At 41.8% G+C, this 27,424-nt stretch overlaps 1 protein-coding gene across 2 annotated transcripts in view; it reads right to left on the reverse strand.

Moving 5' to 3' along the window:
• MICU1 (mitochondrial calcium uptake 1) overlaps positions 1 to 27,424 on the reverse strand; it is a 235,671-nt gene that overhangs the window by 68,970 nt on the left and 139,277 nt on the right. For both annotated transcript variants that reach the window (XM_083148442.1, XM_083148443.1), the window contains one exon: positions 21,983 to 22,180. In XM_083148442.1, the coding sequence (XP_083004568.1) occupies positions 21,983 to 22,180 (198 nt within the window). The remainder of the gene's footprint in view (positions 1 to 21,982; positions 22,181 to 27,424) is intronic.

Here is a 27,424-nt window from a genome sequence, read left to right on the forward strand (position 1 = left end):
GTGACGGAAGTGGAAGACGCTAGTGGAGCGAAGAAGGGAGAGCGCCGGGGGGGGGGGGGGGGGGGGGCGGGGGGCGCACACCTGCTAACTCCCGCCTACGGTCTCAGTCAGATGCTCCACATCCCCAGCCGCTGCTAACTGACTAAGAAGGTAGAGGGCTTACAGCTGAACACCTGACTAGTCAAGCTGGTCCGAGAAGCGGATACACGGAGCGCCCAGACCGAGGCGATCACCCCGACCCCGGCCAGCCCCAGACTCACTGCACAGACTGCTTACCTAGATAAGACTCCGAGAGGGCTGACAGTCAGGAACCGCAACCCACCACCCAGCTCCTGCAAGCCGCGGACCTCTTATAACATCAGAGGGCATATCTACAAAAACAGGCAAGCGGGACGCCGCACCTGTACCAACCGGTAATCAGCTTTGAACATCAACCCATTCCCCACTCCCGATACCCTGAATCGGGACCCCCATACAGCCCCACCAACCGGGAACCCCGATCCAGGGTCACCCACCCCCTCCACGCATGACCACCTGTCATTTATTATAGCGCTTAGATTTCCGTTGCGTTACTGTCAATGTAAATTTATTTGTATGTATCACAGACAATAGTGTTATATAGCGCCCTTATACAACTTACTAGGTGATTCCTGTCTTTCCTTAACTTTATAAGACCATAGTCGACATAAGTATTTTTCAAATAAAAAACATTTTTTTTAAACATTTAAAACAAATCAAACTTCGTCTTGAGATTGAATCTTGTATCAGAATTTCTTTGGATCACAATAGAAACCGACGCATTTCGTCTCAAATGTGATACATTTCATGATGTATCCACACTTAAAATGATTTTCACATGTAGAAACATAGGGGTAAACTCCAAAGTAAGTAATGGTCCCCTTGTGATTAAAGTAAGAATTAGATCCAATCAAAACAAAAAAGGGGATTCGATCAAACAAGTGACCTTATCAGCTCCTTTAGGTGTGTGCTCTCCTGTGTCCAAACACAAGAGGTGTTAAGGTCACTTGTTGGATCGAATCCCCTTTTTTGATCCCTCCCGACAGCCATGATCCTGGCCCGTTCGAGGTCTGATTGATAGCAGATCATTGAATCCCACCTGCCAATCGGCGCAAAAGGGGCGTGGATTGTCGATCTGCGGCCGGGATTGCGACAATCCATGGCCGGTATTGGCAGAACGGGCCTGACCGCTTCTAAAGTCGTCTCGTTCTGCTGTGATCCCTCTTCAATGCTGCCCAGCCTCTATTTTGCCCGTCAGAAATAGCAGCGGGACATTGCATACCCCCCTATGTATTTATAAATGCAACTCTTGAGGAACTGTAGTTGGATCAGAATTGGAATAGGCAATCATTTTGGGCCTATAAGCAGGTTTAAGGGATGAATTGGGCCATAAAACCCCACTTTATTTCCAAACTCATAAGTATAGCCCAGCGGTACTCAAACTGTGGGTCCTGTGTGGTGTGATGGGTTATGGTATATCAGACTCCTCCCATCACTCTGTGCCCCCACAATGCTGCCATGTATGTTCTGTCTGCTGACTACATGTGTGATGTGATGGGTTATAGTATATTAGACTCCTCCCATCACTCTGTGCCTCCACAATGCTGCCATGTATGTGCTGTCTGCTGACTACACATGTGATGTGATGGGCTATGGTATATCAGACTCCTCCCATCACTCTGTGCCTTCACAATGCTGCCATGTATGTGCTGTCTGCTGACTACACATGTGATGTGATGGGTTATGGTATATTAGACTCCTCCCATCACTCTGTGCCCCCACAATGCTGCCATGTTTGTGCTGTCTGCTGACTACACATGTGATGTGATGGGTTATGGTATATTAGACTCCTCCCATCACTCTGTGTCCCCACAATGCTGCCATGTTTGTGCTGTCTGCTGACTACACATGTGATGCGATGGGTTATGGTATATTAGACTCCTCCCATCATTTTGTGCCTCCACAATGCTGCCATGTATGTGCTGTCTGCTGACTATACATGTGATGTAATGGGTTATGGTATATTAGACTCCTCCCATCATTTTGTGTCTCCACAATGCTTCCATGCCTGTGCTGTCTGCTGACTACACATGTGATGTGATGACCGTCTACAGTAACTTGCTGGGGTCATGTAATTATTTTTATTGTCTGATGGGGTCTCAGAGCAAAATAGTTTGATGACCCCTGGTATAGTCCCATTAGGACGTTTATTGGGCTACCCTGATTGTGGTGTGTCGAGGCACCTTTAAGGCTTAGATAGGTTCAAATATACTGTAACTACACTCAATATCCTTTCAACAGGTGATTCTATTCCCATTTACTGCTGATAAACCAAAGACAAAAGAAAACCTTTTGTCCTCTCCAGTCTGACAAAACAATCCCATTACAGGGATATTTGTATCTATTTTGTTAGACATCTATTCTGTTCTGGAGACAGATTCCAAACTCCAGGGTATATACTCTCCGATGTGAAATGGAGTCTGTTTATTAAACAAATCACTAAACCTTTCTAATACAGTACACCGGACTACGGGGCACGTGGCTGGATCCTCAGGGCAACAACAGAAATAAATCCAGCCGTTGGACACTAATACATATGAGCAGCTGCAGTCATTTGCCAAGTGAATTCAAGCCACTTCATCACAACCTACTAATGTGGTTTATTTGTGGCACAAACACCCAGCACCAGAGGTATGCAGTCAGTGGATAGACATGTCCACAGTCATAGACATGTCCACAGTCACTAGATCAACTGCGAATAGGTCGACACCTAAAAAGGGTCAACATAACTTACATTGGTACTTATGTCGTAGCCGGGTGCCCACTAAGCAATTTGCTTAGTGGGCTTTTCTGCGTAAGAAATCGCATCGCATCGCATGTGCCTTTTTATGGGCCGTGCAATGCGATTTTCCTATGTAATTTATTCACTGCTCTCTTGACCCCGGCGGATCGCATCACACCTCCCGCAAAATCGCATGCGATTTTATAGGGAGCAATGCCATTACATTAGCTATACACTTGTATGACATATAATGAATTATTAGGCACCCCCCCCCCACTATCCACGCCACCCCGAATCGTGGCGAGCGCAGCGAACCCCACGTGGGGCGGCGGAACGCATCCTCCGACCTTTTCATACCCCCACTATCCATGTCGGCGTGGAGTTGATTTTATATAGTGTGGCGAGCGTAGCGAGCCAGAAGCGTGGCAAGCGCAGCGCGACCCGTGAGGGGACGCAGATTATTTTACATGTATTCCGCGTCGGCTCGCCACACTATATAAAATCAACTCCACGCCAACGAGGATGGTGGGGTATGAAAAGGTCGGAGGACACGTTCCGCCACCCCTCACCACGCTTCGGGGTGGCGTGGATACTGGGGTGAACAGGGAGGGGGGGGCGTAAAATCGCATCGAATCACACAGCAAAAACGTGCGATGCGATTTCAGTATGCCTACCTACGTAAGCTAATTGGGCGCCCGGAAAATACATAAGTACCCTTACATTAGGTCGACACTGCCAAAAACCTAAGCTTATGGTCGACAGAGGCAAGGTCGACGTGAGTTTTTCATAATTCATTTTTTTAAAGTGAAATTGTCACTGTCGACCATTAGTGGTCAACCATATGACTGTCGACCTAGACATTGTCTATCATGTATACCGTAACCGCAACATATAAGGCAATAATGTTGGTGTGAATTTAAACAATGATTGGTCTTGACGTGCTTCATCTACTGTTGGTTAAAGAGACGTTCCTTTTCAGCTATCCATGATCTTAAAAAGGGGACACATTTTTTGGAAAAATACTGAAAAATAAAATACTATATTATTAGGCTACATGAGGCATTTACCCATTTTATCATTTTAGATCTTACACCTCCCCTTAATTAAATTGTCTAATATGCACAAACTAGGTTATAAAACCTCAATCTTGCCTGAGTGATGCTACTAGCAATGATTTTTCTCTTTAAAGACCAGGCCACTATTACAGAGCTGTCCTACATCTTATAAAAGCTGCACACCCCACATACTCCTGCATCACCAGCGCAGGTAGCTGGTGGCCAACAAGATACCAGCATGTATAAAAAGGAGCATGGAAGTTAGGGGTATGAATGTAATTGTGCCACTCTACAAGGCACTGGTAAACTATTATTATTATTATTATTATTATTATTATTATTATTATAATATAAGGGGCCAATATAATGAACTGTCAGGCACCCTATTACTTTCAGTACAGAGACTAGAACATGCAGGCATGTGCTCAGACTGGAAGAGAAGATTTCATATAATGGGAAGGAAAGGCTTTTTTACGGTCAGGGCAGTAAAAGTCTGGAACGCTCTTCCAGAAGAGGTGGTGTCGGCAGATACAATAAATGCATTGAAAATACATTTTGGACAAACATTTATTGAAAAAACAAACAAACAAACATACGTAGGGGTACAATTAATAATCATCATTTTTACCATACACATAAATAGTACCAAAATAAACAACTCAAATGGGGATATAATATCTAGACCATATGCTCTAACAGTCCAAGGAAAGGTTGAACTTAATGGACGTACATCTTTTTTCAACCTATTAATACATAACGATGTATAACATTGATGGGCATTACTGCTTGATATAATATGCTAGTCACTCCAAAGTGTCCCCATACACTATTGCTGCAGCCTCACCAATCATCCCTCCTAGGTAATCCAGGTTCCGTGGCATTGAATATACCTTGTAATGCAATGTGAAAAAAACACATCATGAAAACTGCATGGAATAATCTATTATGCAAAACTTGTACATCACTGTGTGACCGTGTAAATCTGTATACGAAATGCAATGAGGGCATGGCTTTTCTTCACATATAAAGATTCAGACTCTCCTGTCACATATCAAATGAATCCGTGCAGTCTAGTGAAGCAGTTTTACTGCACAGCATAGATAAATGTTCATGTGATAGAAGAGAATTTACTTCTCGAGGCGTATTGAGGTTACTGTATGAGGACAAATCAATATGCTGGACATTATTGGGTCTACAGTATATACTGTAAGAAATATTTCATGATAAAAAGTCAAGGAAGCCCATCATTTGTAGCTTGGCTGTCATGCACACTCAGGTAAGGAAGAAACATGGCGGTTTTTTAAACACATAAAAGGAGTATGTGGTACCAAAATATATTTAACACATAGGGAATGTGCAAACCTTGCCAAACATACCGAGAGCCTGCCCTAGGCATAGGCATACTAGGCAATTGCCTAGGGCATCAGCCTATGCCTAGGGGCGGCAGCCTCCCAGCCAGATGTCAGTGCTGCTGGCTCTAAGCTGCTCGACCGCTCACCCACTCACTTGCCTGCTGCGCCGGAGGAGGCACTCAGTGCTGCGGCTGCCTGAGGGGCTCCTGCGCTGTACACTAGAAATAAGCGTAGATGCCCATAAGAAAAATGTCCGCTTGTGAAAAGGAGGGCTGCTGCGCATGCCCATCAGCAGACCCTCCTCCCATGGTCCTTTGCGGAGTCAGTTTGACTCCAAGCACTACAGTCATGCGGCTCACCACCACACACTCCTCCTCCCAGTACCACTGGAACAGAAAACTTCATGGGCGGACTGTGGCGCAGTACAGATAAATTTTTATATTGAGTAAATGCAGCATCCATGTATATTTTACTGTTGGCACCATCGGATGATTTCTCCTCCGCGTGCAAGGCTGCGAATGGATGTTTATGAGCGAACAAAAATCTTGCCTAGGGAGTCAAATTAAATAAGGCCGGCTCTGCATACCCAGTTATCTGTATAAAACTTAAATTACCCATTTTAGTTTTTTGTTTTTTTAATAAAAAAAACTTTTTTCCGTAAGTAAAAAAAATAACTGGAGGAAGTGATTGTAATTAATTAATAAACTCCTTTAAGACTACAAGTATTACCCAATCTTGTTTTCATCTTCTATTAATATATATGGAGGAAAAAATGTAATCCGCTACACAAGTGATGAGATAGAGCTGTGGAACCGATTACGGTAATCAGAACAGACAAGCAAATCCGTAGAACTTTAACAAAACAACAAGTCTGAAGCAGAATATGAAATTTTCATGGACTTAGCTCTTATTAACTGTCACCAGCAATTTTACTAACAACCATGAAAGAAGAGGAAGATACCTTTACCAGCACACATATAGAACATAAACATCCACTATGAATACAAAATAGAAAAACAGCACTGGGAAGTATATAATCATATATCATAATTACAGGTTGCATAAAAACACTATTTATCATAAATAGATGGAAAATAAAAACCTATCGAAATAAAATTTGTTTCTTAACAATAAAGCAGTGTGATCAAATTACTGGGCAGGATATAACAGACAAATAGCTGCCAAGCAGAGCACCAGCTACCTCATTAACTGTGTATTATAGTCACTGAATGACACCAACTAAGGTCTAAATAAAGTTAGTTACTACTTACGAGGTTGTTTTTTTTAAGCAAGAGTCCAAACAGAAAACCAGTAAATTGCTGGGAGCAGTGGTAACTGCAGTGCCAGTGGCACCTGGTGGTATACAGATGCAGCCGTGCTCATCCATCCGGAGATGCGTATATATCACAACTAAATTGCCCGTGAATGAACATACATTCCTATTTGGCCCGCAGAGCTATGACTAGCCACAGACTTTTGAATACTGCAGCATGCCACGATATGTATGCACAAAGCCAGCGCTACCTGCACCTGGGCAAAACCATGATTCTCTGCAGATGGGGCAGATTTAAAATCTGGAAAGACATATAGATTTGGGTGGGGAGTTTACATTGCATGCAAAAAAACAATAAACGTTTTGAACTACTAGCAGCAAAATATGGTTTGCTCAGGTGCAGTTACCCGAACATCAAAAGTTAGGCAGAAACTAGAACATGTCTGCAGCAGCAAGAAAGAGTGTGCTCTAAATATGGTTCCTGTGTATTTTGGAACTACTGTATATATTTTCTCATTATTTTGTTACAACACTTCTTCCAATTACAATAGATTGGATGGAAGAATCTTCCCTAGAAGTAAACATGGGAGCACTTTGAAACCTTCTCCTCATCCAGAAAAAGGACAGATCTGGACCATGCTTTCATCACGGTTTGAACGACACATGACTAAGCGCAGAATCTCTGGTTCTCTTATTATATCTAAGCCGTCTGCAACATCCCAGTTCAGGGACTGATTGGCATGTGGAGGACATCTTATTTTGCATATATGTGATGCATCGGTTGAAAGTGAGAAATGGTAAATGATCAGAGCTGATCTGAAGGTGTACATTTACTATAGCTTCTAAAAATCAAAAGAGGTGATGTTGCTCATATCAACCAATCAGATTCTGTCGATCATCTGCTTGGATGCAAAAGAGCTATGATAGACAGAAATCTGATTGGTTTGCTATGGGCAACTTCATCCCTTTTCATTTTAGAAGCTTTAGTAAATTTACCTCAAATTTCTTAATATGACTAATATTAATACACACCAGTTTGATAAATATTTTACATATTCCACGGATGAAGCAATATACTGTTTAGCTATACCTGTTGTAGCACAAAATATACAGATCAAAAATACTGTTTCAGCAATAGTCTATATGACTTCCCAAAAAATTTACTAAAGCCCTGTACACATTTGGGTCACTGCAGCCTCCATGCTGCGCAACAGCATAAGCACGATCTCTCTGCACACACCATGGTACACCCGAGACGTACACCGTGATTTGTGCTGAGCGATGTGCGCAGAGCGGGGCCTTGCCTATTGTTCATAGGCAAAGCCCGCAATATAGCAGGAAAGACAATGCAAACATAGTCTTTCCTTGCAGCGTAGGCATCACGCGGGACTGCGCATTGCCATCGCCCATGCTATACAAACTGAGCGATTAGTGCTCATGTCTAAGAAATCTAGTCAGATCGCTTAGAAATGGGGTGAAAAAAAGCCAAATGTAATAGGGTGTGAGAATCAGAAAGTGGGATATTTTGGTAAAGTTTTCTAAAAAATTTTTAATGCAACAATCATTTACATAAAAAAACCAGGTTGATTTTGCCATGCAATTGATTGCCGCCTTAAAAAAAAGGGAAAACTCTCCCAAAATCTAAAATTTTCTAATTCTCACCCCAAACACTCTGCACAAATGTTATCATACGCCGCTCTCTGTCAGTGCAGCGCTGGCTGCGCAGTGGCACAAAACACTTGAAAAATGTCTGCCATGACCATTTTCCAGTGATTTGTACATGCGCAATAGAGGTTTTCCTGTGAATGTGGCACTATGCCAGAGTCTGCTGTACCGCTGGAGAGGGAGCCCAATCTGAGCCTGCACACAAATCAGTCGAAAACACCTGCAAATTCACCCATGACTGGTCGAAAACATGTGAATCTGTACCAAATCCAAGGTGTTTTATCGCCAGTGCAGATTTCTTCCAATTAGACCAATCGAATACATCTGGATGGGCATTGAACAGGTCGATATACACAACCCCCCCTCAAAAGACAAAAAATTGCAGAATTTTCAACATACAAAAAATTCTGCAATGGAATACCCCCCTAAGTCTGGTCTTTTCATGTACTGCATAGACATCTATAATTAGCTAGTAAAAAGGTAGCATTATTTTATATTAAAAGTCCTGCTAAGGAAAGGCACCATGGGATTTGTTGTGGGATGGTCTTGCCAAAATAAGTAAAAAAGAAATCACACACAGAGCGGATGTTAAAAGTCACATTGTGCATGTCCTAGAGTGAGCACAGAAGCACAGTCATACTTGAGACGCACGGAATGTATTGTAAATGTACTGGCCAATCATGCGCAGAGGTTATTCAGATGCACAGGTGGAAAATATGCACCCAACATAGGGCAAATGGAGGTATTAATGGTGCAATCAATGCTTCTAGCACAGTCTGGTCTGAATTGAAATACAGACCAGACTGCTAGAAACGCCACAGACAGACAGTGACACCCCAGGCAGAAAAGAGGAACTGCATCCATTTTGAAAGGTGCAGGGTGGTAGAATAAACACTATAAGCTATGGGTTAATGTGAATTAGGCACAGTTTTACTGGGCAAGGAAAAAGTTGAATAACTCTAGGAATAAATGACTGAGGCAATCACACTTTTCTTTAATTGGTAAGCTTTTGGGCCTATTAGAACCCAGACCTAGAACCTGCGAGTCAGAATCTGGGAAAATCGATGATTCTAAAGAGTCAATGTATAAAACATTATGGGGAGTAGCGGTATAAGTGCTGTTATCTGTGCTGATACTGCTTCTTCCCCAGGACTTTTGTCGGGCGGTACCCACTCTGTGGAATGCTCTCCCATGCACAGTAAAGGGGGTATGCAATCTGGGATCACGGCTGTCGATCCCCACCGACAGCAGTGATCCTGGCCCATTTGCGGTCAGATCGACCGCATAACGACAGACGTGTTTCAATGTCCCACCTACTGCTCGGCGGTGTGGATTGTCGATCTGCGGCCGGGATTGCGACAATCCACGGCCAGTATCGGCAGAATGGGCCCGACAGCTTCTGAAGTCAGATCCGTTCTGCCGTGATCCTGCATCAATGCTGTCGGTAATGACAGCATTGAATAGGGAGCCGCCGCTATTTCCCACGTCGAAAATAATGGCGGCACATTGCATACCCCCCTAAGACTCTAGTCTCCAAACCTACAAGAGTTCCCTGCAAATCACATCCCCACTGTACATTCCACACATATCCACTCTCTTTATTTTTCACATTTTCCTCCTGACCCATGGCCAAACTGCTGCGTCACCATATCATACAGCACACCAGGAACCTTTGCATTCTGGTGGAGCTATTGCCCATTTCCCTATAGATTGTAAGCTTGCGAACAGGGCCCTCATACTGTCTGTAAATACCCAGTTTGTTGTATCACCGTCTCCTATTATAAAGCGCAAAGGAATATGCTGCGCTATATAAGAAACTGTTAATAAATAAATAAATAATGTATGAAGGGAGACAACTGCCTGTGATACCGCAATGTGCGGCCAACTTCACATATTTGTAGATTTTCTCTAGTCGGCATACACAAGAAGTGTCCCATTAAACCCAGCTGTCATATAACAGAAAACAAATCTCAAATACATTTATTTTTGCAAGTAAATATTTTTTTCCCCTTCCTTTTATTGTATTGTATATCTTGAGAAATGTCCTAAACAGAACAATCTATTTCACCTCAAATGCAATGTATGTACAGTTCATAGATTCAGGTTTAGCCTTGATAGCAAATCACTTTCCACCTGATCTTACTAGACGTATGGTAATACAGGTCGAGTATCCCGTATCCGAATATCCGTTATCCGAATTATTCCGAAATACGGACATTCCAGAAAGTGAAAAAAAAAATTTTTTTTGCTAAAAACTCACTGGGGACATATGTAACAGCATCACTGGGGACATGATATGTAACTGGCACTATATATGTGCAAGACAATGATTGCTTGGCATTCAAATTCAGTGCTGAGATAGTACACACATTTTGTTTCACGTTTTGAAACCTTGTTTTTTGAACAAATAAAATATGTTTGTGTGTATTTTATGTGGTAATAAAATATATTTGTGTGTATATTATGTGTTTATACAGCATAAATGCAAGATACTTCAAAATACATCATTGAAATATTAAAATATTCCGAAATACGGAATAATCCGTTATCCAAAATTCTCCTGGTCCCGAGCATTTTGGATACGGGATACTCAACCTGTAGTAAACTTGACAAATGATGGCTATATTTCTCACATATGACACATAAAGAAAGAGGTGATTCCTGTTTACTGCTCAGTTATTATTGAGCAGGCGGTGGTGTTTTAAAGCTTGCCAGAGGACAGGTTCCACATGCTTTAAAACACAAACCGACATATTAATGTACAAACCAATAAACAGAAACTCTAAATATGCTTTTTGTTCTCCCACAACAACCCATCAGCGGACATTCAAATTGCCGGGGCTAAATTGTAAGCAATGGATCAATGGGTTTATGAGGTTGTCCATTCCTCTATGCACATTTTAGATTTTAATGCTGGCTGCTGTGGGAGTTCTCTATATAACAAGCAATGACACAGCTCTGTACATAACCGTAGCCTTTCTCCACCCACAGCACTAGCTGGCTTTGCCCCTAGGCAGTGGTGTCATGTAAATGTACTAATTGTCAGATGTGTATCTGGTACTTGGTATTAACAACCAATATAGATCATTACTATCTGTCTGACAGTAATTCTGAGACCATTATCTCAATAAACCAGCTGTTCTTTGTGTTCTGAGCTAACAGTGTAAATAGTACACCCTACCCATATGTTCATCCAAAATTTGTTTTTTGGCATGTCGGATGCAGCTCATTCAGAATTAATCTCACATTAGGTAACATTTTAGGTGATCGGTTCTAAAATTTGCTACCAAGCTATGTCTCTGCCTCCCGATGAATTTCAATGTTTCTCTGTACTCTTCTCCTATTTGTCAAATGGTGCCTGGCAGAATAAACTATTTATGTACTGATACAAAGAACATTATGGCCCTTATTCTGATCGGTGCGGATATATCCGCGTGTGTTCGGCCCGCCGATGTTTTGTGTCTCTGCGCATGTGCGAGCGGGGCGTACGGCGAAATTCCGCATGATATGTGAACACTCCGAACAGGGGGTGGAGAGGGGCGTGAAGGGCTATTTGGGCTCATTACCATATGCATACGCCCCGCGTTTCATGGGAGTTCCCATGAAAACGCTGGGCGTACGTATGGTAATGCGGCCGTGACGCACGTGTAGGGGGCGGACATATGACATCGCCGGATGTCAGCTGCCCGCCCAGATCTCTGCTTTTGCACGGAAAAATGTCCGTGTGGTCTGAGGTTGCGGGTGCTGGTGGAGCTCTCGGTCCTGCATTCGATGGTCTGCGACCATCGAATGATGGGGGAGGTTCCCTTAGATGGAGGAGGCGTATTCCGTGAAAAATACAAGTGCGGTCCGTTCGGACAGCTTCTTACCGCATACGGACGGAGTTGGCGATCCGTATGGAAGGCGGGGTTTCGCACGCACGGTCCTGGCCGCATAATCGGCTCCGACCGCACCGATCAGAATAAGGGCCTATGTGCGACAGACCATGTTTTTTTAAGCTGGGTACACATTAGAAAAAAGATTTTGAAACGATATACATGACAATCATATCATTAATAATATTTTTGTACATATCGTCTAGTGCAGTGGTAGCCAACCCTAGCCCTCGAGAGCTACCAACAGTTCACATCTTCCAGACAACCTAGCTGCTGCACAGCTGCACTCATTAATCAGTGACACATTTTAAAAGATACACAGATGGAGATAATTAGTTCACTTGTGGTTCTGTGGGGAGACCTGAAAAACATGCACTGTTGGTAGCTCTCGAGGACTAGGGTTGGCTACCCCAGGTCTAGTGTGTATGCACTATATGGTTAGTGAAGTGCTCCCGCATATTCAGCCGATGGAAGGTGGGGTTGTTAAAAATGCGCAGGCGCGTGTAATATTAACGATATGGAGCATACACACATCATTTTTTTTTAAGATATGGCTGAAAATGGCCCCTATATCCATTAAAAAATTGGGTAATATGTAAGGGGTTTGGGGGGTATACAATCCAGTATTCTGACTGTCAGAACATCCTGTTTTCGTCTGATCCGACATTAACTGGACAGTCGGAATTCAATGTTCCAAGTGTTGGAAAGTCCGTGGATTGTGGAAAAACGGCCGCTAATTAGACTATATACGGCCGTTTCCAACAAAACCGATCCGACAGTCTTCAGTCCTGTCGGGAAATATTGGCACAGATTGAATAACCCTTTTAATGTATATCCAGCTATTAAGACACCACTTGAACTGTAGATAACCTTTGACTTAAAGATCTGTCTGTTAATGTTGTTAGTTCCCAATAGTAAAAAGTGTTAGCTCTATAAGTAACCATCAATAAATAATAAAATAAGAAGGTAATTAACTCATTATAGAAAGGTTAAGATAGGATGCAGTCAATATAATGCCATTCAGGATGCCGGCTGAAGGAATCCCAACACAGGATTCCCAAATGTCGGGCAGAACACAAACACTGGAACTCCTACAGAAAAGAATGTAGGCGCCAGAACACGGATGATAACTATGGTTTAGGGTTAAAGGGGTAGCAGGTTATAGAACTTGCCACCACTTGTCGGGATCCTCAGCATTAAGAGGCCAGTGTTTGACCACCAGAATCCTGACCGCTACCAAAGCGTATGCATTCCATTATGACAATTGGCCTGATTCATGACCATATGGCACTGCAGGTGGGGCAGATGTAACACGGGCAGAAAAATTTAGATAAGGGTGTTTTCAAACGGAAATTGAAATTGATGTGTAAAAATAAAGCGAGCTAACATTTGCATTCTACATAAAAAAGCAGTGACTATACACCCTGCACAGAGGCAATAACACCACCCTAAATCACTCTGCACAATACATCCTCCCCACCAGCAGTACAACATGGTTTGGCCCAGTTGTGCCCTATTTTTTATGCTTTACTTACAAACATGAACTGGGAGTGACATCTGATATTCAGGATCCTCCCGTCAATTCCAGGAGAGTAACCAAGTAAATTTTACATTTTATATAATATCAACCAATATTGAAATAGGGTTTACTCAGACTTACAAAATAAAACAAAGTAGTAGTAGTACGTTTATTTATATGGCGCCACAAAGTGTACGCAGCGCCGTACATAGCAAAAAAAAAACTAATTACAAGGTAACGTACAGGGTGTGTTGATAAAATAAAGCATAAATATGGTATATCTGGTAGAACTAAAATCAGCATCAGTTCTGAAGTAGGTGTCGACATTGTCGAGGAGACTGAAGATGAAGTAGCGGAAGGAAAGAACAGGGCAGGAGCACTAGTGAGGTAAAGAGGTAGGGTGAGTACGTGAGGAAGGAGGGCCCTACTCATAAGAGTTAACAGACTAAAAGGAGGTGGATGGACGAACGAAAAACAATAGGAAAAGTAGGACGGATGGAGGGGTAGGGTAGGCAGGATAGGAGGAGCAAAAGAGGTTAAGAGGAGGAGGGATATGCCAGTCGGAAGTAGGTTTTGAGGGAGCGCTTGAAGGAGGTAAGGGGATCAGCAAGCCTGATGGGTGGCGGGAGGTTGTTCCAGTGCAGGGGGGCAGCGCGAGAGAAGTCTTGGACACGGGAGTGGGAGGAGGTGATTAGGTGAGAGGTCAGTCGGCGGCGGAGCAAAGAGGACGGGAGGGAGTGTGGATAGAGATCAGTGAAGAGAGGTAAGAAGCGGTGGAGGAGGAGAGAGCCTTGTAGGTGGTGGTGAGGAGTTTAAAGAGAACCCAGAAAAAAATGGAGAGCCAGTGAAGAGATAGACAGAGGGGGGAGGCAGAGGTGGAGCGGCGGGAGAGGAAGAGGAGCCTAGCAGCAGCGTTACGAATGGATTGGAGAGGGGCGAGGAGGGCGAGAGGTAGCCCATGTTGCAGTAGTCAAGGCGGGAGATAACAAGAGAGTGAATGAGAATTTTGGTCGCGTCAGTGGAGAGGAATGGTCTGATGCGCGAGATGTTGCGGAGGTGAAAGCGGCAAGACTGTGAGAGAGCACGAATGTGGGGGGTGAAAGTACTATAATAAGTAAATCTAGCTGCATGAACGGTATGAGTAGTGTATTATAAAATACTGGTATCCTTTAAAGAAAAAGGAAACATGAAGGCTACATTTGGTACACATGGGTGAGTGTCAGGACCAGGTAATATGCCAGGACATATTTATAAACAAAAATACATTCTGGTACCCACTTGATGGATGATAGTACACAGAGGGTGTAAAAGCCATTTGCAGACAACGACTAAGATGAATTCCTGATTGTTATATATCCCAATGGCCTCTTTTTGTTGCGGTAATGTATTATGCTAATAGAAACATATATCACATGGTTGTTAAATCCAGGAGGAAAAGAACTGAGAGACAGACAAAGACAAAGTGATTATGTTACGCATAATGCATCCCTTACTGTAATTTATAAATATATATAAGTCCCAAAAGAGAACCATAAACATATAAATGCACAAGGCCATACACCAACTGCTTCCATTAAAGGTTATAGATCTCCATAACTCGCTGTTTATAGATGATGAAATCAAAACACATTTTTACATACATATTACAGATGTTTCCAACTATAGCAACAAGATTTTTCATACAAATATTAAGGCAAAAAAAAAAAGAATAAAAACAGGATGCATCTCACCGCACCAGGCAATCACAGATGTGTTTGATCACAATGGACCTGGGACAATAGAGAATTTCTTCATTTAATGACTTCACCCACTGCACATTGGGCAGGTAACTTGCTGCCATCACCAGGTGCTCTAAACTGCTGCTGCATATGCGTAGATACAGATGTGTCCCCATACAGCTTGACACTATATGCCACTCAGCGGGAGATGCCAATCTTAGGTGATCTGACAAGTTCTATGCAACTCTTAGCTTTTTTTTTGTGTATTTTTACTGTAACTAAATCTTATTCTCATTGCTATGTGATCTGCTGATTAAAATATGAATCATGCCTACATTCTGTGCGTACCCACAGCTGAATCTGCATACCAATGCTAAATTACACTTTCATATGCAGTTGCACAGAGAATATAGGCATGCCACATTTAATTTTAATCAGCATAAGCTACTAAACATTTCCCAAACTAGAAACAAGTCACATATAAAGACACTCGCTGCCACAGCCTGACTAGAAGTGCCGATTAACATACAAGGTGGCAAGGTGTACGTGGACACTTTTGTATCCCACTCGTTACAAATTCCCCAGCACAGAACAAGTTATACACTGGCACTCTACAAGGATAAAAAAGCATGTTTACTCTGATTGCAGCAATAAGATCAGAAAAAATAGGCAAAACGGACTAAAAAAGCAGGTAGCAGTGCCAAGACATGTTTCTATTGCTATCATACTTTCAATCTTCAATAAACTATTTCAAAGAAATCATCAAATTCAAATTGGGGAAATTGTGCAACCTGGAAAAGCCAGAGAACTGGACTGTGTTTGCCATAAACCTTATGTTGCAGGACATAAATGCAGTTGTCTCGGAGGCAAAATGTTTATTGCTCAGTCTTAAAGACTCCTCCAATAGCAGATCTTGCGCAGGGTATACAGCATATAGATGATGTTCAAAGCAGTAAACTCTTCTATAGGTCACAGAAGACAGGGAAATCAGGCCTCCTTTTATCCTATTCTAACAAACAATATCAATACCACAGCACCCTGTGGCATGCGGACCTTCAACATTGTCCCTAGTGAACAGTTGGGAATGGTCACTCCACTGTGCCTGAGAACACCTACAGTGATAGTCAATCTTCAGGTGCTGGCACATCTACAGTAGGGGAGGGAAGTTCCCCCCAAAACAAACTTCCTGGACTCTGTTGAAGGACCAAACCAGCATCCACTGGCCCATAGTTGCCTACCCTCCTGCATTCTGCAGGAGACTCCCTGAAATAACAGCAATCTCCCTCTATCCCTCATTAGTCTAGCAATCTCCCTCATTTCCTCTAGCCCACATTACACAGTTACATTTTTGTGGTAAAAAGGTATGAGAGACAGATACATTTACATTGAATCATCAGCACCATTTCCCAGCACTTTACCATGTATAGTAGCTCTTACTAACTGCTCTACATTTGGATTCAAGTCATTTTAAAAACTTCCCCTCAGATGTAGCAGTGCACACCCACGATTCTAGGTGCCACATTCCCAATCTCTTTTCCCAATCTCTCCATATATGGAACTAGACACGCCCTTTGGGAGGAGCATGACACCCGCCTCAATGGGGCGTTTTTTTCAAAATTCTATTACCATCTATAATCTTCCTGAAACTAGTTTTCAAAAGTAGGCAAGTATGGACTGGCATAAATCTGAGCTTCAGAGATAGGTAACAAGGACCACAGGCAGAGTATCTTAGCTACCAAGTGGAAGTTATTTAGCACTTCAAGAAACCATTTAGATGGATGTGTAATTCAGCCATCCCTCTACCTTCTCATGCCACTTTTAGGGATGATGCTGCATGGGAAAGCATTCCATTTCCCTGGGAGGGGCTGCTCACAGGAAGCTATGGATTCCCCTTAGACCTCCAGGGAAGAAGGCAAGTGTATTTTACTTTAAATACAATGACTTAAAATAAATTCTACATGGTAAAATAGATACCATGAGCCTGTGCACAACAACAGGTTTACCCACTGCAGCTAAGGAACTGTTCTCCTGGCTCAGTGCTGCATATATGTTTGAACCACATGCATAGCTTTTATTTAAAACATTTATATGTTCTGTGCCCAGCCCTCATCTGTACTGACATACAGTAGCCCTGCAGCCTGGGACTGCTGGATGTTCCCCATGTGCAGTGCAGAGCACTAGTTGTTAACTTATCCAATCACTGAACTGGGAGCAGACGGTCCCCAATCGCACAGCTGGGTCTTATGTTCTCACTCTCCGATGCCTGGAAAAGCATCTTAAGATGAATAAGGAACCTTATAACTTCTGTGTTACAGGTGTAGGCTTCCTCTCTGTCCTTTATTAAGGCATCATAAAAATGACCAGTTCTGTAAAGCTCCCAGTGTGCAGGATTAACTCTATGGTTGGGAGTACAATAAATTCCATGTTCAGAGCTTTCTTTTAAATTTATTTAATGAAAGCCTATAACACATAAATGGAGTGAATTAAATGTATAGCCATGTGTTAACAGTGAGAAAGTCTCTTCATTAATCTGAAGCAAGGTTAAACTTCTTTTACTATGTGAGGCTAGTAAGAAATCATGGAATTTACAAAAATCTCTAGCATGGCACTGCAGTCTGAAGTATAGATGGCAGGAAATCATAGTGACGCTTTCATCTGGCAATTATTTTTTGCTATCTTCATGAGTAATTAAATAGGTTATGCAAAGACGTGACTCCTGTATTGTGCGTAGTGGTACTGGTACAATAAACTACGGCTTAAATACGCTGTTCGTGCTCTTAGCCATTCTCCAAGCTAAATGGACTGCTTGCTATAAAACACAGATTTCCGTATGAGTCCCTTGGCTGTGCTTATAACTATAACACAAAATGTGGGATCACATACTGAGTAACGATTCTTTGGAAGGCATTCAAGGCTGTAGGACATAAGCTTTCATTTTGGCTTCATTTTACACTGTATCATTTTAGATGGCAATAATTCAGAATGTTTACTATTCACAAGTTTAATATTGCCATTTATATGAGAATGTTTTCCCTTCTTAATCCATTACAAATGAAATAAATTAAGTAATCAAACACATTAGCACAAATATAACATTGCGGGTACTATATAACAAAAAAAAGGTGAAATAACAGAAATATCTGGGCTCCAAGCTCTTCCTATGAGATAGAGCTTTTCCTACCATAACTGGATAACAGGCAGTCCTGATAACTACACCTACAGCTCTGTTATTTTATGGAAATGTTCTACAAGTAGGAATGATGGCAAGAGGTAGTCCGTAAACTAATCATCGAGGGTGGGTCATCCAACTTCACATTGAAAAAGCAATATTGGTGACTGGCACATGGTTCTGTGTTAAATAAAGTTAAATTTGGGTATACCGTAAAAATGAAGTTACATACATACAAACTAACTTAAACATGACCCAGACTCAGCCATCACAACCTTATATGTTGGGAAAAAGTATATAACACGTATAAAACTTTCACAGGGACGATGGATGCTCTCAGCTCAGGTTCCATAGCAGCTGAGCTCCCTGCGCCTATGGTAACTACTCCCTTGGGCAGAATTATGACACACATTAAAGAAATTTTGTCATTTATGCTAAAAGCTAAAGACGAGGAATCTATTAATAGGAGAGCAGAAGACGACTTCAGTAAATGCCAATTTAGGTACTTTTTCATGTGGCCACTATTTTTATAACAGGCACTCAATATTTCAGTAACAAAGGCTCATCTCATTCATATTTATACATGTTCAGAAGAAGAAATTACATGAAAGGGATGAAAAGGGAACCAGACAGTGTAACGAGACTGGCATAAAAGAAAATGGAAATGATGAATAGTGCATGAATGTCAATAAATACCTATACCTATCACTGTATTCGAGAAATTTAAGTTACAAATATGGTTCCATCCATAAATAAACCTTGAATTCCACCTTTGCATCTGACAGAAAGCACCCTAACTTTGCTTCAATCTCATGCACACAATTATCACTCAAGATATATCTAGAACTCCCAGACAAATTATATTGTATGTACACACTGTGCAGTCTTCAAAATATATCGTCAGTGACCAGGGGCATAACTAGTTATTCGCAGGCCCCATGGCAAAAGTTTGTAAGGGCCCCTAAATATAAGCGATAAATGTATATAGAAAATATAACTTATACAGTAAAGATGGGCCCCCTTCAGCTCTGGGCCCCATAGCAGCTGCACCCCTTGCACCTATGGGAGTTACACCTTTGTCAGTGACCACATCCAGCAGTGCAGGTACAGACATTAATTACTAGGGATCCGCAGAGGTGCGAGTTGCCAGCAATCTATTGCGTACACACTGAACGGTTAGGAATTTGTCATAAAGAATGGTGGTTATTTGCAAATACATTTAAAATGTAATCTAGTGTGTACCTACCTTAATAGATAGTAAGCAAACACAACTACAGTATGAAAAGCATAGTTAGAAGTGATCACTAAAGTTTTGTATAAATCAACATTCTGTTCCTGCTGGCCTGTCATACAAAAGAGCTTGATACAGCTTATGCAGCAATATGCATCAATGCACAGTCCAAGGAGAGATTCGATGTCAATGCCCAATAGTCAATTACTTGCAAAAATTTGCCTAAAGAAAATAAAGGGCAGACTAGAAGGACCAAATTGTTCTTATCTGCCGTCAAATTCTGTGTTTCTATGAGAACTGGGAAATTTGAAGAGCAATGGGAACTGGATAAAGCGGTTTACAAACTCTTCCTTTACAGCATCTTTAGCACTGAGTCAGCTGGGGCTTTGCTTAAACAGTGAATTTGCTAAAATGTGTGTTTTTGGAACTTTTCATGCGATGTACATACATCAAAGCCAAATATTTTAAACTTTAAAAAAATTACAGGTTATTAGAAGCAAAAGCATCACAGACTTATCTACTGTGACTCATGAGTTAACAGGCCCGATGACAGGGGGGTTCAAAGGGGACAGCTGACCCGGGCCACAACGATCAGAGGGGCCCCAAGTTCAGCCCCCGCTTAGCAGCTGGGCTACTCATCCTCTGCATTCAGCACTTGTTCCTCCCGTAAGAAGAATTTGCACGGCCCTGGTGCCGCTGAGACAGAAATGAGCCAGTATCTTGTTGCCAAGTGGAATTTTCATGTTTTTTGCCCAGGGGTAGAACGGGCAACTGCATGACTGTGGTGATGGGAGCTGCCTGGTGCCGCTGAGACAGAAATCTTCCAGCAGAGGAGTCCACGGTAGCTGCCTGGGGACATTCGCCAGGTCACGCAGCTCCTGGCCACTGCGGGAGCAGCCTGTGGATGGTCCGTCACGACACGCAGCTCCCGGCCGCCGCTTACACACACTGACATGAGCCGGTGCGTCAGTGTATGTAAGCTGGGCCAGGAGCGGTGTGTTCCGGCAGACCGTCCAAAGGCTGCTCCCTTGACGGCCAGCGTGTCCCGGCGAATGTACCCAGGCAGGCCAGATTTCTCTGTTGAAACATTTCTGTCTCAGCGGCACCATGCAGCTCCCATCAACGCAGTTGGACAGTTGCCCATTCTACCCCTGGGCAACAAACATGAAAATTCCCCCTGGCAACGAGCATTTAACATCCCCCCTTGGCAATGAGCATTTAAAATCCCATGGCATCTAGCATTTTATCCCATGCATGACGTTTAATATCCCATGGCAATGAGCATTTAACTCCCCTGGCAACAAGCATGTAATCCTCCCTGGGCAACAAACTTGTACTCCCCCATGGCAAGGAGCATAAAACCCAGGCACTAAGCATGTAACCCCTGGCACTGAACAAGAAACCTCTGGCAATCACCATGTAACCCCTGGCAATGAGCATGTAACCCCTGGCAATGAGCATGCGCCTCCTGGCAAAGAGCATGTAGGTAAGTTGCACTTATGTGGCATAATATTAAATGGGCATTATGGAGTGTGGCCTAATGTGTCATGGGCATTATGGTGTGTGGCATAATATGTAATGACCATTATGGTGTGTGAAATAATATGTAATGGGCATTAAGGTGTGTGGCATAATATGTAATGGGCATCGCGGCGTGTGGTATAAGAAGCATAGATACAGACGCCTCTAAATACAAGTGAAGAGACATTTTTTCATGACCATGCAACGCGACTGCATCTTTTGCCAAGAATTATACAAGGCCTTGAATAGTGTGGGGGGTATTCAATCTGAAATATCGGTACTCGTCTATTCAATGCTGTCGATAACAGCAGCAATGCTTCCATTACAGACAACATTTAGGACTGTCAGATACGACTTTTTGAGGGGAAACGGTCATGGAGTGACAAATTCACAGACGTTTTCACCTCTATTGTAGGTACTTTGATTACCTACAGTACAGTCGAATTGCTGTCAAAAGCCAGCAAAAACGTCTCGGAATCCCGGATTGAATACCCTTAGTGGTCCATAGCTTTACACATCCCTAACGTTGTTTTCCCTAGATTGACATGACTCCAAATATTATATGGAAGCTCATTAAAAATTACAGACACCCCCCCCCCCCCATTCCATATATGGGCACAGTCCAGTCAGTTACAGTGAGAGACAAGTACATGAGAAGCTATAAAAGCATCAAGGAATTCAGCCCTACTCTACATCAGCAGTATATATTGGGGTAATTGGTAAATACTTTGTCTTTAAACTTATTTCAAGTAAACCTACATTTACAAATACAGTACATAGGGCTAATATATAAAATAGACTGACCTCAAGTTTAAGTACATCATGTTGAAGCTTACGCTGAAACTCCAAGAAGCTCTTGATAGTAAGCTTCCCTTTCAAATCAGCTCCAAAGAAATAGGTGGTGAGAGCTGAACTAAATCCAGTCTTCAGAGTGTTTCCAGTAGTGGAGCGGTCCCTATGACGCATTCCCATGCTGGTCTGAGAGCGAATGATGCTTTGGACCTACAGAATGAGATATATAGATCATGTGAGGAATTACAATATAGGAGAATTTACCGTAAGATCCACCTGCACATGTAATAGTTAACTCAGACTTACATTAAATAAATTATAATGTATCCATGTTTACAAACAGTCTATATAATAACAATAGATGTGTACATTAATAGAACATTCCAAAACAATTTGCCAATTTTGCGTGGATCATTATTAGGTCGACAATTATTAGATTGGCAGTGTGGGTTTTAATTTACATGGACCCCAAATTATTATACTGCATTCACTTGCATGGCTTTGGACTTTACAGTTCCCAATTGGAATCCACATGCATGGTATACTATAAAACAGTGTAACAAAAAAAAAAAATCCATTCCTTTAAAAAAATTAAAAAAATACAAAAATTATAAATATTTTTGTGATTAAGTCCTCTTAGCATTATTTGCAATGTATCTTATATTTATATATTTACAGATTGAGTATCCATTATCCAAAATGCTCGGGACCAGAAGCATTTTGGATAACGGATTATTCTGTATTTTGGAATATTTTTATATTTGAATGAGGTATCTTGAGATATCTTGCATTTATGTTGTATATACACATCAAACACATGAAACACGAGTACATTTTGGAGACTATGGTTTTTGGAATAATTTGGATAATGGATATTTGGATAAGGGATACTTAACATGTATTATGTTATTTATATACCTGCTTTTTTAAAGTAGGAATTTGTTTTTGGCTGCTGGGTTTTCTGGCAGCCAAACATGAGACAAGCATGACCTAATTAACCTTTGTGGGTTGTCGTAAACCACATTTTTGCCACACACAAAACACACACATACTTCTGTTGACAGTTAACAGGTTGACCACTATTGGTCGATAGGCAAAGGTCAACATGGTCAAAATGCACAAAAGGTCGACATGGCACTGGTCGACACATGAAAATATTGATATGCGTTTTCCACTTTCTTTTTCCATTCAATATACTTTAATATCTATACTTGACTACAATTGGGAACGGTAAAGTGTGCCGAGCAAACTGCGGCATCATGCTCAAAGCATGACAAGTGAAGCGATAGTATGCGTTACACAGACGTCGACATAGACACCCAAAAACTGTGAAAAACCTCACACTGACCTTTCCTATTTGACCATTTCCATGTCTACCTATTGCTTGTGTCAAACTTTTGTCCACCTTACCAATGTGCATGTCAACTTTTTTCAATGTTGACGATTCATTGTTGACCTAATGATTGTCAACCTAGTGATCGACACCCATATATCTACCAGTGTTGTACCCAGCCTAGGAAAACATTAACATCAAATGAGAACACAAATTCTGTCTCTAATTCAGATGCTGAGTATGCAAAGAACGGGCTCCCATTTCCACTTACATGTAACCCTTGTCTGCATTAACCATGTAAAGAATAATTGCCAATCAGAGAACCACATACTGTAGGTATTTAGAGAGTAATTAGGTACATTTTAGTGCTAATGTATTTTAATGCTATGTGTTTCTTCCCCCTCTTTCTCCATTTTTTGTTCAGTTAACTAATTACAGTTAAGTTTCTACAATCACACTTACCTTTGTGTTAATTACATCAATGTGGTTATTATTTAGCAATTAGCAGCGTACTGCATAAAAGAAAAACATTTTACAATACAACTAAACTAAAAAAAAAAACTAAAACACACACAAACATAAAAAACTAAAACAAATACATACATAATGAACAAGTAGAATGTTCGGCAAATAAAAAATTCATCACCTGATTTCCACTAATCATATCAATTTACTTAATTTGTCAGCTGTTTCATCCACAATTTAATTAACTCAAGAGTCAAGCACCCACCCCCAACCCCCACTGACTCTCCCTGGGCCTCACTGACTGACTCTTCCCCCGCCCCTACCACCACCACCCACGCTACCCTACAGGAAGATTCAAGATGGTGCTGCAATGGCTGCCTAGGAACTGTGCACTCAGCCTGCTGTAACTGTCTTTGCTCATACTCTTACCTCAACACCATGCTCATACTGTTACCCACGTGGCTGCTGCAATGACCAGTGGCGCCGCTGATGGCTGCCTAGGCGCTGTGCAGCTGGGCGGGTATGTGTTCCCTGTGCGACAACTGTACTGTCCCTGCTCATATTGTTACCCACCTGGCTGCAGGGATTCGGTATGAAATCCCGACGGTCAAAATCCCGACGGTCATAATACCGACAGCAATTGACAGAAAGTCAAAATCCCGACATGGTCAAAATCCCGACATTTAAAATCCCGACATGGTCAAAATACCGACAAGGTCAAAATACCGACATTTAAAATCCCGACAAGTTCAAAATACCGACACATAGAATGTAGACAGGTGAAAAAGTCAACATGACTTTCGGGCGACAGCTCGCGAGGTCGATATGGGCTTTTCACAGTTTTTTTACCTGAATGTCGACACAGTCGACATGGACACAGTTGGAAGTCAACCGCAGCCCCTCGCATAGCTCGCTGCGCTCGCAATGCTTCGGGCACGGTGCCTCGCTACGCTCGGCACACTATTTTATTCTCCCACCACGCCCTAGTGGATGGTAGGGCATGAAATACCGCCTGTCGGCACATGTCGGGTCAAGAAACAGTGAAAAACCCATGTCGACCTCGCGAGCTGTCGCCCGAAAGTCATGTTGACTTTTTCACCTGTCTACATTCTATGTGTCGGTATTTTGAACTTGTCGGGATTTTAAATGTCGGTATTTTGACCTTGTCGGTATTTTGACCATGTCGGGATTTTAAATGTCGGGATTTTGACCATGTCGGGATTTTGACTTTCTGTCAATTGCTGTCGGTATTTTGACCGTCGGGATTTTGACCGTCGGGATTTTGACCGTCGGGATTTTGACTGCATCCCGGCTGCAGCAACGACCAGTGGCGCCGCTGATGGCTGCCTAGGCGCTGTGCAGCTTGGCGGGTATGCGTTCCCTGTGCGATAAACTGTACTGTGCTTGCTTATATTGTCACCACCTGGCTGCTGCAACGACCAATGGCGCAGCTGATGGCTGCCTAGGCACTGCACAGCTCGGCGGGCATGTGCCCCCTGCATGTAATGTATTAATGTTATGTATGTAATGTTATGTATGTAATGTCCCCCCTCCCCCTCTTCAGCCCTGCTTGATGCTGCACTGTGATCCGCAAAAAAATCCTAGTGTGCGAAAGCACACATGGCCAATAAAGTTGATTATATTCTATCTATTCTATGAGCAATGGTTAAAAAGAGGAATAAATTATCAGAAGGAGGATTATTAAAGAAGGCTGAGAGCCTAAAGCTAAAATATATGAATATGTACAGATAGTGGGCTGCTGTCTCCTAAAATGGGTTCCAGGTTAAAGGTCGGCATACAACTGGTTGGCACATTAAAAATAGTCGACATAAGTTTTCACTTTTCTGGATGTCAATATGGACACCTGAGCATGTGGACCCCCAACTAGTGTAGTGTATTTGCTCGCCATGCCACTATAATGTCCCCATAGTCCAGGTGGATGTTAAAGTATCAAGGAGCTTAATTTCTTTTATTTTTAAATCATGAAAATTCATTTGGACTTTTTCATGTGTACCTTTTGTAAATGTCGACATAGTGCGTGTCAACCTTTTGGTATCAAATTATCGACTGTATATCTAGACACTGTCAACCTATCACCTGGATACCCTGCAATTCCAGAGTCCCTCTACACACGATAGCAAGGTACTGTAGATAAAGGTGCTGTTTGCATTGAATTACACTATTGTAAAAGGCATGGAAAGCAAATAATCCAAAACACAATTAAAGATTCATATTGTTAGAATTCAGAGATAAAGATCTCATCCTACATCAAAAATTCCAATGCAGTGTATAAACTAAGCTGATTCAGTCTTCCAGGCTACGTTTGTCCATCAAATGTAATAAAGATAAACTGAAATACAATCAAACAAAATAAGATTTCTATACACACAAAACGTTCTTCATTTTTTTGTCTATTGAAAACATTATTCTAAAAAACAGGACTTCTAGATCAAAGAGTTATTTGATTCATATTGTACAATTTTAGCGACATCTTTTGAGACATTTTTTTTAGAAAGTAAAGCCCCATACACACTAAGCTGTATTATACCAGATTTCTCTCATTTTGGCCCTTCTGAGAGATATTTTATATACAATTGTTCACTGTGCATGCTTAACATTGATACAGATGCGCGTTCCCTTCATCATTAACAGCGCCCCCCTGTCGTCTGTCCTGCATGCCCAATGTTGACTATATCATCAATGAGGAATGCTAGCAGTAGGGGCCAAGTGATGCTACAGAACGATATCATTCAGTGAATATGAACTATATAGTTTAACATCTACCGCAGATACCAGTGCAGCATATTGCCTAGTTTGTACGAGGCTTAAGTGTTGGGTGTTAAAAATGTTTAGCATTCATTAAGAGCAGTTGTCTAATCGATAAAGCTGGTCAATGCCCTTTATTGAGGCTACAATCCGAAGATGGAAAACTAGGTTGATAAGCACAATAACATTCAGGGAGAGCCTTAAAGCTATCACTTTATCATATAGGTTATAGGTTATATAGGTTATACTTTAAAGATCATTATGATGAAGAGTTTATGAGGGGAAAAAATCATGTGAACAGAAGCTAGGAAATACTTAAAGTGATTTGGAGACTTGGTTCTTTTAATTTAAAAAAAGTGGCATTTTCAAGGTTACCAGCAGCCTCAGAAATTCCCTTTTACAGCATAACGAGGTGTAACAACATAATGTCAGTCATAAACCTTTTAGGTGATTGGTCATAACACCAGATTTAAGAAAAATGTTATGTTCTACACTATTCTTGATGGAATAGATACAAAAAGCAGAATAGTAAAAGAAAACAAAGGTAATGTTATAAATTCTGTTTTATTTTGTCATAATGTTCTCATAAAGGTACTGCAAAATATATATATAAAAAAATATGCTGCAACTGATGTAAGGGTGATATGTTTAAGTGAAAGGATAAGATGGCCTGTCCTCTTAAAATCAGGGAGACTAATCACCTGACATTTCAGTCTGGCTTCTAGATATTTGACAAAAAGCACTAGATGTAGAGCAAATCAATAAGAGGGACAAATGGGAGGCTGAGGGGGAGAGGAAGAAAGAATAAGAGAAGAGAGAGAGAGAGAGACACAGAGACAGAGAGAGCAAACAAGCAAGAGAGCGAGAGAATATGAGACACAATATGAGAG

The sequence above is a fragment of the Crinia signifera genome, chromosome 6 (assembly GCF_055691185.1).
Source record: "Crinia signifera chromosome 6, ASM5569118v1, whole genome shotgun sequence".
NCBI classification, from domain to species: domain Eukaryota; kingdom Metazoa; phylum Chordata; class Amphibia; order Anura; family Myobatrachidae; genus Crinia; species Crinia signifera.